The 12316-nt window shown below is 42.0% G+C and overlaps 1 protein-coding gene across 1 annotated transcript in view; it reads right to left on the bottom strand.

Annotated features, from left to right (window-relative positions):
- Positions 1-12316, bottom strand: part of LOC126252507 (probable G-protein coupled receptor Mth-like 1) — a 220118-nt gene that overhangs the window by 12883 nt on the left and 194919 nt on the right. Inside the window, exon 6 of the mRNA XM_049953437.1 lies at positions 3674-3809. Within this exon, the coding sequence (XP_049809394.1) occupies positions 3674-3809 (136 nt within the window). The remainder of the gene's footprint in view (positions 1-3673; positions 3810-12316) is intronic.

Here is a 12316-nt window from a genome sequence, read left to right as displayed (position 1 = left end):
AGCTATGATACTTCTTTTCTGCACAGGGGCTTCACTTCCTGCTCTTATCTCCTTGGAGTAATTTACAACTTTCGTGTCGTTGATTTAGTACTGTCGAAATGCATTTGGAGTATGCAATACGTCTGGTGTACACAGCTACACTACGAAGCGCAGTTAAGTATCCTGCCGAATATCTAATCACTTCGTGTCTTAACCAATGCCAACTACTCATCAGTGGTATAATCAGTGATGGTATGGAGACGATCAGTTTTAGTTGCAAAGAATTATAGGTAGACAGAATGCCGTTTCGGCCGTACGATACGTCTGAGAAGATTTCCAAACTCATGTTTACAGCATATAGGTGAGCCGTGCAGCCCTCATCGATCCGAGACTCCAGCAGCAGAACAGTTCCACGATAACTTTGACATAGACAGTTCATCTTTAAATTATGTGTGTATGCATAAATGCCTGATTATGAGGAAAACAAGCTTGAAACACACTGCAATGTGTTAAAATGAACACGAAATAAAAGTGACTCGGGGCAAAAAAGTCCAAATACTTCATTCATTGACTGAAATGCCTGAAAAAATGACAGTAATAGAAAACATGCAATGTTTATGTCAAAGTTACTTTTGCTGTAACTTGGATGGTAACATGTCAGTTTATAACTTAGAAAATTGTACGTATTACAGAACGGAAGGGAAAATCAACAGTGCATTTCATTTACAAATACCACTAACCCTCGTAGACCACTACCCCTCGCAGTACCAAGGGCAGGGGAGGGAGGGGGGTACTTTATGTCTAGCTTTTGAACGTATTGTAATCTAGTCACTTTATATTATTAAATTTTGAAAAAAACCATTAATTTCTAATTAATTCTTCAACCACACTTTATACGTTAAATCCTTCAGTTAAACTTAACGCAAAATTTTATGTATCAGTAGTAGATGGCCGACCGCAGTGGTCTAGCGGTTCTTGGCGCGCAGTCCGGAACCGCGCGACTGTTACGATCGCAGGTTCGAATCCTGCCTCGGGCATGGATGTGTGTGATGTCCTTAGGTTGGTTAGGTTTAAGTAGTTCTAAGTTCTAGGAGACTGATGACCACAGATGTTATGTCCCATAGTGCTCAGAACCATTTGAACCATTTGAGTAGTAGATGTCACTTTCCTTAATGAGTGTCGTATGCAGTATTTCTAGGATCAGAGACTTATTACATATCAGTATCTCTTCAAAAATTATTTTGGGAGTAATGGGTTAACTATAAACAATGAAATTTGCATTTTTTAAATTTTTGGTGGTGGTAATAAACTTAGTAGGACACGTTACTGACAGTGCATTCATATTGCCAATTGTGTTCTAACATGTATTTTCACGTTTTGGATCCTACTTACACATCAGCATCTCCTTAAAAAGTATGTTGTTAATATAATCCAACAGCAAATAACGAGCACTTTTTTGGGTGTTCATAAAGTACCGTATCCTCCTCTCCCCCCCCCCCCCCCCCTGGTAACGGGCTTTATGGAAAATACCTTGGTATTACTGGGGTTAAACCGGAACGGAACGACACGCCTATTAGCTGATAGCTGATACCCACCGCACATACAGACTGTCAGCTACTGATGTTTTTATGGAGCAATATACTGTATTGCTGCACGCATGTTGCTAATGAAGCTTACACATTCTAGAGGTGGAAATAGTGAAAGTTACACCGTTTATATAATTTTTGATACTGTACGCTCTCGTGTGAGCTGAAAGGTAGAATTTTGACGAGTATGCTTGGTAGATAGTTTTAAACATGTAGGCAACATATTGATTGACCTTCTTTATTTTAATGATCAGGCTGCTATTGGCTGTTTCGCTAAATTGTACCACAATGTGATTACAGGAGAAGCGCTATCTTGGTTTGTGACATCATAGATGTGGCGTGTGATGTTTTGTGTGGGCAACACAAAGGTCAATTTGGAACTCGTTTGTACATTGTCATCGTAGTATATGGCATGTCATTATACTTCACTGTGGAAGATATTGTGGTGTGGTTACCCTTCTTATAAGCCAGTACTGAGAAAATATTTTGTAATACATTTTTAGTTAACATACTTGTATGACTATGTTCTAAAGACCTATTTTTTCCTAATTGCTATAGCCTTCCGAAGGTGATATTAGTACGTCGAAACTGGTGAAATGCAATACAACATGCCAGTTCTTCAGCCGACGGCTGAATTTTACCTGGAGAAAAATACAGATGTCCTTCAATTATCTTTACAACTGAAGAATTTAATAACTTTCAAACTATACTAGATATTAAGAAATGGTTTTTAGTATGTCAAACATCAAATTTTTTTATTTTTCTGATGCAATTTTTACGTAAAACTGAACTTGAAAACCTGATAAAATGTGGACGCCACAGGGGGAAGCTCAGTGTGCGGCCTGGTTCGTACAGACAGCGTCCGATTCCCAAGTGCAAAGGATCTTTCCAACACGGTACGGAAAGAAGCCACCGTCCAAAACAACTACACGGGCTTGGCATAAGTCGTTTGTGAAAACAGGTAGTGGTGTCTATAAAAGTGGGGCGGGTCGCCCATCTATTTCAGACGTCAACGAGGACAAGGTACAGCAGGCGTTTGCAAGGACTCCGACAAGATCGGTGTCCACAGCGGCCATTGAGGTGGAAATGAGACGACCAACAGTGCACAATGTCCTGCATAAGACGCTTCGCCTATATCCGTACAAGGTGCAGCTGCTTGAGGAATTATAGGCTAGGGACAAACCTCAGAGTGAACACTTTGCGTTGGATATGTTAGGCAAGATTGACTTTTTGGGAAAGATTTTTTTTTCCGATGAGGCAACGTTTATATATCTGGCAAACTGAATCGTCATGACGTCCGTATATTGTGTTCACAGCATCCTTATGTTACACGTGAAATGGAAAGAGACAGTCCCAAGGTCAATGTTTGGTGCGGACTTACATGTAAAATTGCATCATTGATCCATTCTTTTTCAGCGAGTCCTCCGTCAATGGTGGTGTTTACCTGGACATGTAACAAGAGTTTGCTGCGCCACAGTCGGAATGCCTGAAACGTGACGTCATATTCCAGCAGGATGGGGCGCCACACACTGGTCGGTACACATCCTTCAATTTACACACGAAAAGTTTCCGGATAGATTGATTGGATATGGTCCAATTCGATGGCCGCCACTGGCCTCTTCCTGTGGCGTTTTGTAAAGGATCCGGTGTACCGAAACAAGATTAGAGACTCAAAGGACTTTAAGGCGCGCATTCGCAATGCATTTGAACACGTCGCAGTGGACATCTTGTATTGTACGTGGAGAGAAATGGAATCCCGACTAGACATTATCCGCGTCACTGAAAGTGCACACATTGATGTGTGTGAGTGAGGAAACAAAACTTTGAGGTATCACATGTTGAAAACCATTTGTTGAAATAGTTTTTAAAGGTATTAAAGTTTTAAGTTGTAAAGATAATTTATGGACACCCGGTATAGAGCTTTTGTGGACCTGGAGGTTCTTGTTTGAGTCTGTATCGACGATTAGTTGTTCACTGGGAAGGATGTTTCTTTTTAGAGACGCGGTACCATGCATAAATACGACGTGACAGAATTTTACGACGCGGTTGAGGTGTGGGCTGCGCGCAGGTGGGAGTAGCGTAAGCGTAGTGTAGTGTCGTGTACGCACCTCTCTGTGGGCGACCTGTCCCTGAAGGCCGGCGGGTAGGTGCACGTCCGGTAGATGCTGACGGCGAACATGCCGGCGTTCAGCAGGAACAGCAGGCCGATCGGCCCGTAGAAGTAGTGCAGAGCCGCGTCCTTATCTGGCGACACAGAACACAGCGACGGCCGCGGTTACGACAAAGGCGTGCCAACATGTTGCACGAATAAACTTACCACAGTAAAAAAGTATAAATTTCCTACCAATATTTTAGATTTTCTGTAGAGGATTTCACTCTTTCACTTTCATGATGTCTTACTCAGTAGCACAGATATCTTGCGTTGTTTGGGACACACTTATGTAATAGTTTGACTTCCTTTAATTTATTTATGAAATGCGTATTATTAAGATAACAAAATAGTCCATTGTATGATTCTTCAGTTTCAGAGTATTAAATTTATACACAAATAAAAAAAAGTTTTGCATTACCTCGGTTCCGAGAGCTCCGGAACCTGTACAAAAAATTGGAGTAGAGATCAACATAAATATCACTTCCGCCCTTTTTATTGCTCATGAAAACCACACATAATTCGGGAGGACGACGGTTCAATCCCGTGTCCGGCCATCCTGATTTAGGTTTTCCGTGATTTCCCTAAATCGCTCCAGGCAAATGCTGGGATGGTTCCTTTGAAAGGGCACGGCCGACTTCCTTCCCCATCCTTCGCTAATCCGATGAGACCGATGACCTCGCTGTTTGGTCTCCTCCCCCAAAACAACCCAACCCAAACCACACATGGCATGTTATGCCACTATACAGCGAGACCTTCAGAGGTGGTGGTCCATATTGCTGTACACACCCGTACCTCTAATACCCAGTAGCACGTCCTCTTGCATTGATGCATGCCTGTATTCGTCGTGGCATACTATCCACAAGTTCATCAAAGCACTGTTGGTCCAGATTGTCCCACTCCTCAACGGTGATTCGGCGTGGATCCCTCAGAGTGGTTTGTGGGTCACGTCGTTTATAAACAGTCCTTTTCAATCCAACCCAGGCATGTTCGATAGGGTTAGAACATGCTGGTTGAAGGCATATGCGACACTCATCGGTGAAGAGAACGTGATACCAATTCTGAGCGGTCCATTCAGCATGTTGTTGGGACAATCTCTACCGCGCTGCATCGTGTCGTGATTCCAAAGATGGACCTCACCATGGACGTCGGGAGTGAAGTTGCCATCATGCATCCTACTGCGCACAGTTTGAGTCGTAACACGACATCCTGTGGCTGCACGAAAAGCATTATTCAACATGGTGGCGTTGCTGTCAGGGTTCTTCCGGGCCATGATCCGTAGGTAGCGGTCATTCTCTGCAGTAGTAGCCCTAGGGCGGCCTGCCCGAGAGATGTCATCGACAGTTCCTGTCTCTCTTTATCTCCTCCATGTCCGAACAATATCGCTTTGGTTCACTCAACACTTCCCTTGTCGAGAACCCTTCCTGGCACAAAGTAACAATGCGGACGCGATCGAACCGCGGTATTGACCGCCTAGACGTGGTTGAACTACAGACAACACGAGCCGTGTACCTCCTTCCTGGTGGAATGACTGGAACTGATCGGCTGTCTGACTCCCTCTGTCTAAAAGGCGCTGCTCATGCATGGTTGTTTGCATCTTTGGCCGGGTTTAGTGTCATCTCTGAACAGTCAAAGAGACTGTGTCTGTGATACAATATCCACAGTCAATGTCTATTTTCAGGACTTCTGAGAACCGGGGTGAAGGAAAACGTTTTTTGGTGTGTGTATATGAACAAAAAGGAATTACTCCGAAGAGAAAAATTACCTGCTAATACTACCGATACCAGTCCCCAGGACCTCCAAACACAGCATTTAGGTCCACAAAGTTAAGGAAAAGTCCATATAGTCGCTGTTTTGTTAGCTGTTATAATAGTTTATTAGATGCTACTTAAGCACAAAATTATATTTTTTCTTCGTCCTTTCATATGCAATAGTTACAGCTTTACTATTGTAAAGAGTATTAAATAAGACTGCTAAAACTAAACTCTACAACCAGCCACTTCCACAGACACCAGTCTGACGTTAGGGAGGTGAGCAAACACTCGAGTGACAAGTGTATCTTGTCCAAACAAGCCAGACCCTGGTCGTATCTCAGTCGAGGCGATAAGGTGGTGCTTCAGGACCGGACCAGCTGACAACATGCTTTACATGAAGACTCATTCACCGGTACGTCTATGTTCAGTACCATCCAGCTGCTCGCCGACATACAAAATACAATTTGCCTTGCCTGTTTTCTAAACATGGACCTCTACGCTCATTTAGTGTGCTCAACATAACAGGAGCTCTACATATTTTAACTAGGTCATAACGTCCCGGCACAAATCATTAGCAGTAGTTTCCACATTTCCACATGATGAACTTTTGCTTGCTTGTTACTAGGATGATTATTTCAGAGCTGTTCAATTTACAGTGTAAGTACATCAAACGACTCCAGTTATTATAGCGGTTCTTGCTAGCTGTCCTAATGACCGTTGATAGCAATTCTGTTATTGCTGGCTTTATGTATTGTGACTGTTAATATTTAAATTCAACAAATCATAATTCCTTAATTCTGTGGCACATAAGCACTATAGTGCTTTTCGTTTACTATAATATTGTTCTACCAAGAACGGACGGAAGAATCAATTAATATGATTTGATATTAGCTTTAATATTTTGTTGCACGTCGTTAATTCAGTGCACTTCTTCTTGGACCTCCGAGTCGTCATGGAGTGTGAGTGTGCGTATGGAACTATTGACATGAATGTGACCAAGTTTTGTATCGGTACGCATGAGGCAGCATATGCTACCTAATATGTTCCAAAACACGGGGTTCGTACATCGTGTTCTATTGGTGAAGGAATAGGTAGAGACCATTTGTATACCCAAAAAAAGGATCGTCTTAGTGTCACGATGCTACACAGCTCAGGGTCAAAGGTTGAATGTTAGACACTTCCTCTTGTTTAGCAAATGGAGCAAATCGTTTGATTCTTTTTGCATTTTATGTGGTCTACGGTGGGGCTTAGTGGGTTTATGGCGGCACCATTACTTATTGGTCGGTTCCTCAGAAAACCTCAAAATGTTTTTTTTTTACCATTTTTCGTACTAAAACTGAGCCTCGGGTTCCAAGACGACAATGTACAGAAAATGGCTGAAATTTTTATTCTACATTCCTAAGATCCCGATTTCGAACATCTTCGAAAATTTCCTTGATATCTTTATTAGTTTCCGAGATACAGCTGTGTAAACGTAATTTATAAACTGACGTAGCGCGGAGAATTATGCTGTAAAGCGTCTCCGTTATCAGCAGAATGATTCTGGAAGCCCCATCTTGTACTTGAGTACATTCAAAATTTATGTGCATGTGAAATCTGGTCTGCGTTATTTCAGTTTCACGTACAGAAACTACCAAAATTTTACTGATCCATAAAGTTCTTTTTATAAGAGTGACATGCCCTGCTGTGGAGCAAAAAGCAGGGAACCAGAGGAAGAATGCAGAGAAAAGGCGAATATGATCCTGTTTTGAAGACAGACTGGAAAGTGGCGTACCAGTTGCCTCATTCTACCTTCTCAGCACCCTTAAAATGCGAACATATTCGCTATTTTTTATGGTAACGGATAATGTGACATTGGGAAAGACGGAAAAGTAATAAACAGATAGTAGACAGTGGTAGAGAAAGAAGGATGGGAACGAGGGATACATTGGTAGTGAAACATAATTGACAGTGGCAGAACAGTGCTAAGGAAAGAGTGAAGGAGACAGTGCTAGCGAGACAGGAATAAAGAGAAGGAGAAAGTGGAAGTGGGTGGGAGCCAGTGAGAGACGGAGTGTACGTCAAGGAAAACAAGAGAGAGAGGGAGAGTAACAGTGAGAAGAGACAGCAGCAGAGGAAAGGAATGGATGAATGAGATAGAGGTAGTAAGGGAGAGCAAGAGGGAGACAGTGACAGTGAGAGAAGTCAGTTAGTAGTTAATAGTAGTAGTAGTAGTAGTAGTAGTAGTAGTGCAAAAGGGAGGAGACTGTCTCTCAGCTGCAATGAGAGAGAGACACGAAGATATAATGACGATGAAGTGGGCTGGACGCATAAGAGAGAATGGGCAAGTGGGAGTGAATGGGTATGAGAGACTTACAGCGATGAACTACTGGGTGTGAGTGAATAACAAAGAACTCTGTGGGAGTGACAGGTGAGTTGCACGTTAAAAAGAGCGCGGGTATGTTCGCATGCAGGAATTTTTGGGAAAATATCTATAGGGGCTGAGGAAGGCAGAATGAGGCAGATGGTATCGTGCTTTTCGGACTGAATGATTTGAAACACGAGCATAATAGCCTTTTCTGTGCGTCGATAGGAGCATTTTACCTCTGGAATCTGTTTCCATGAGATTAATCATAACCATATGCACTGTGAAATAGGTTGCTGTTTGTTGTACGTATGTATACTGCGCTTACCTAAGTGCGACAACGAAGTGTGTGACAAATTATTTACTACACATTTGTTAAACTTATTTGGTATTACTTTCGTTAGTGGACAACATCTTTTTTCCCCTGCGTAGATCTGAAGACGCGATCCGCCAGCGCAATCTGAATTGACATTTTCCTGCCCGATTTCCTGTTTTAACGCAATCTGACGTAACTTCTACAGTGAGCCTACAACGTATGCGCTTCGTTACAGAACAGATTTTTGTGAATAGAGTGCATAACGTGAATGGGTCATCCATTGTAGACGGCCTTCGGATAAAATGTAGAACAGTTAAGCGTAAACTAAAGATCCCTACCGTTATAAGCCGCCGTGCATTCTGTATTGCCATGCGAAGGCACAACAAGCCGTTCACCCTGCCACCAGCACAGGGCCTCTGCCACGACCCGTGGCCACTTTTGCATAATATCCTACGTCCATATTACTGTGTCACTGAGCACAATGTTGCCAGCGCACTTGTTAGTGCACAAGTCGCTGACGTGCTTATGCTGGTTGCCAAGGCTCCTTAAATTCGTTTGGTTTATAAACATGGTGTCTGCTCTTCAGAATGGCCCACTTAACTTGTAATTACTTCCTCTCGAAGCATACTCTGTGACTTAGTAGATATGTGAAGGCTTCAGGAAGCCGCGAGGCGGGACTATTAACTGATATCCACACCGCTATCATCATAAAAAATAAACATAATAATCGTGAGTTGAGTCAGAGTATGCTGACAACTAAGATTGAATTTGACAGTGATGTTCATCATTATAGGCATCAAGCATTGTGATCCAGATTAATATCTTTATGTTGCACGTCACGGCCATCGTGGACCTGTGAAACAGAACTGAGCAAATATTTATTAAAATACGATACAAAACCATTATTCACCGGACACGTTTACTTACGTTCTTTTTTATTTATTTATTTCGCAGCCTTAAGCACATGTTGGACCAAAAAATCGCTGATGATAGAAGAGACTCATGTGACAGGTACTCGGCTTCACCTTTTTGATTGTGTGAATATCTACGTCATCAAATCGATTTTAACATTATAATAAAGCTAGATTGAGATGATAATGAATCGCTGGTTTGCTAAACAAGAAAAGTCTGGTTCATGTCCTTGCCTGTCGTAACGTAGAGTGTCCGGGGCGATGAAATTATTCGAAGAAAGTGTCTAGGGAATCCTTTTCTCCACCACTGACCATGTACTGCATCTATAAGAATGTCGCTGATGAGAAACAAAATCTTAAGGAAAGGAAGGAAATAAGTTCAGTGGGAGTGGGTAGGGGTGCGGCACATGATGTTGATTTCACGAAAGTGGTGCGTGAATGTGACATTCGTGTTTCGTTGAGACGCAGTACTTGTGACAGTAAAATCCTTTGCAGTGTATTTTTATGACTTGTAGAAAATCACTACTTATTTGAAAATAGGCCATAGTTTCGTGTTGTTATGGATATCTGCAGTTGCACTGTTTGAGACTTCGCATAAACGCAATGGCGCTATTGTATGCGAATGTTTGCTAGCGAGTCGAAGTCGGGATGGTAACGTGACAGAGCAGCAATAAAGGGCCCAGGTGCTTTCGTTTTCATTCACCACAAGGTTTACTTTGTGACAACGAATATGACTCGCAGTTGTGGTATGAATTCAGACGTTGTACCAAGCTATAGTAGTCTTCCCTCAAGCGACTATATGAAGGAAGGACAGAGTTTATTATCATTTTGGCGTGATAGTTATCACACCTCAGTAGGATGAGGATGGGGAAAGAGTAAATAAAGAGTCATCTCGGGAGTAGAATTACTTTACATCTGGTATACAGGAAGTCAAACAGAATTAAGACTTATAAGGTGCTGATATTTCACTTTTCTTCAGTTAATATGCTGATAGGTGCTATCTCCGTCGATATAAATTGCTTGGAGAACCACACTGCTGTTTCTGCGACATCTTCCACGTTCGAAATGGCCCCAGATGGCCCTACGAACCGAATAATATTATACCTTACGCACACACAGATTCCAACAACCCTTTACTCCAGCCCACACAAAGGAGGAACTACGAAATGTTTATTTAGAATAGAATCTTATCACAGATTCGAACTGTAGAAAAGATTACAATCCAATCGACGGCAGTCAGCTGCATGCATAATCAGTGAACTGGTAAATGAGATACGCTAATTTCCCGCACGTAAGTAGTTGCCCACGCTATTCAGAACTGACTGAGGTGTTGCCAAGCGAACGGGCGACAGGATGAAAAGGTTCGGATAATTTTGAGATTACTGGAAATCAATTTATTAAAACGATCCCAAAACAGTGTGTTCGCCCAACTTGGTTCCCAGCCACGCCGTCGCAGCATAATACCTATTATTTTTCTGTCTCTAGACTGCCGCCACTCTGGTCTAAACAAAGTAAGAAACTACAGCCCCACCCTACCCCCTGTCACTCAGCAATAAACTGCCCGAGAGGTCGCCACCGCTGCTCCTTCCGGTAAGATTGTCGGCGCGGACTGTATTTTGTGTGGGGAAGTCGCTGAGTAAATAAATAAAAGCAACGGAGACATATTCTCCAGCCCACTCTGAAGCAGTATCTAGTCTGTGTCGGTTGGTTTCGGTTCATCGTGAAGATTGTCGGAAAACCTGTCGCCATATTAGTTGCAACATGTGCCTAACTTCATTACCTGGGAGCCAGAGCTGTATTGGAAACTACACGCTGTAGTACAGACCTATCTCGAGAAGGCGTACGTGACCTCCACTATCCTTTTGACAACATGCGCTCGCACCCCTGTTCTCGTTCCTATTACTCTCATGGGTCGGTAACTTCAGACCTACTTTCTTCAGACTAGTTCTTTCTCGCTATCAAGTAACTTTTCCTAAGGGCCGCAACGAGCCCCAACCGCTATTTTCTTTGTGTGGTTATTCACAGTCCACTCACATAAATGTGACCACCTGTTACAAGCGTCAATAACACAGGCCAATGATGGGAAAACCTTTTTGCTGAAAATACCTTGTTCTTATGTTTTTTAGGGTGGGAAATACAAATATGATATTAAAAAAACTGAATCACCCACCATTTCTTCACATTTTACAGTTAAATTTATTACATTAAGCGATTTTAAAACAATTTAACAGCTTTTATATAGTTAAAGTAATTTTAAAAGGAGGTGTAATGAATGTAGATAACGTTGGTAGCACTGCTGAGAAACATTTTCTGGCAAAAAAGGTCGATTCTATGTTGGGTTAACAGATGGTGTTTTGTTTACTGTCAACCTAACCTCATTTTCCCGTTTCCTGTACATGTGCTCTGTACAATGTCTATTCGTGGTTGTAAAAACTCTGCTGACAGTTTTTGTTATATTTGTGGTGAATTTGTGGTTAAAAAACACCAAAGAACCATTACAGACTATGTGCAAAAGTTTTATCTATGATACTTTGGATCTAAACTTGGTGATCAAGATAAATCTTGAGCGCTACGTAAGGTATGTTATGTGTGCGTTGGAGATCTGAGAAAATCGCCCAAAAAGGAGAAAAAAAAAGCCTTTCAACTTCCTGTTCCTATGATAATGAGGGAGCCAGGAAATCATTCCGATGATTGCTACTTTTGCAGTGTTGATATTACTGGCCATAATCCGAAAAACAAGAAGGTAATAAGCTAGCCTAACCTTCCGTCCGCCATCCGACCAGTAGGGCATGGTGCAGATTTTCTGGTTCCTGAACCACTAGATGATTTAAGTTCTATTAAAACAGAAATATTTTCTGATGTACAGTGTGATTTATATGAACCAGATGATGATGAATCCCATTGTAATACAGAAAGTCTAGAGCCCAAATTGTTTAGTCGGACCGAGCTTAACGATTTGGTTAGGGATCTGGGCTTAACGAAAGAAAAAGCTGAATTGCTTGGCTCCAGATTAAAAGAAAAGAACTTATTGGCAGTTGGAAACAGTATATACATGTATAGAAAAAAAAGCAGCAACTTTTCAAGTTTTTTCAACAAGAAGGTGATTTAGTGTACTGCTCAGACATTCCCAGTCTGATGAATGAGTTTGGTATTGAATACAAAAAGGAAGACTGGAGGCTGTTTATTGATTCATCGGAAACTAGTGATGGAAAAACGCTACCAAGGCCACTGGAACACCAAAATGATGGACTACTGTTGGTCACTTCACCGAGAGGTT

Source organism: Schistocerca nitens, chromosome 1 (assembly GCF_023898315.1).
Source record: "Schistocerca nitens isolate TAMUIC-IGC-003100 chromosome 1, iqSchNite1.1, whole genome shotgun sequence".
Classification (NCBI taxonomy): domain Eukaryota; kingdom Metazoa; phylum Arthropoda; class Insecta; order Orthoptera; family Acrididae; genus Schistocerca; species Schistocerca nitens.
This window is presented reverse-complemented; position numbering and strand designations above follow the sequence as displayed.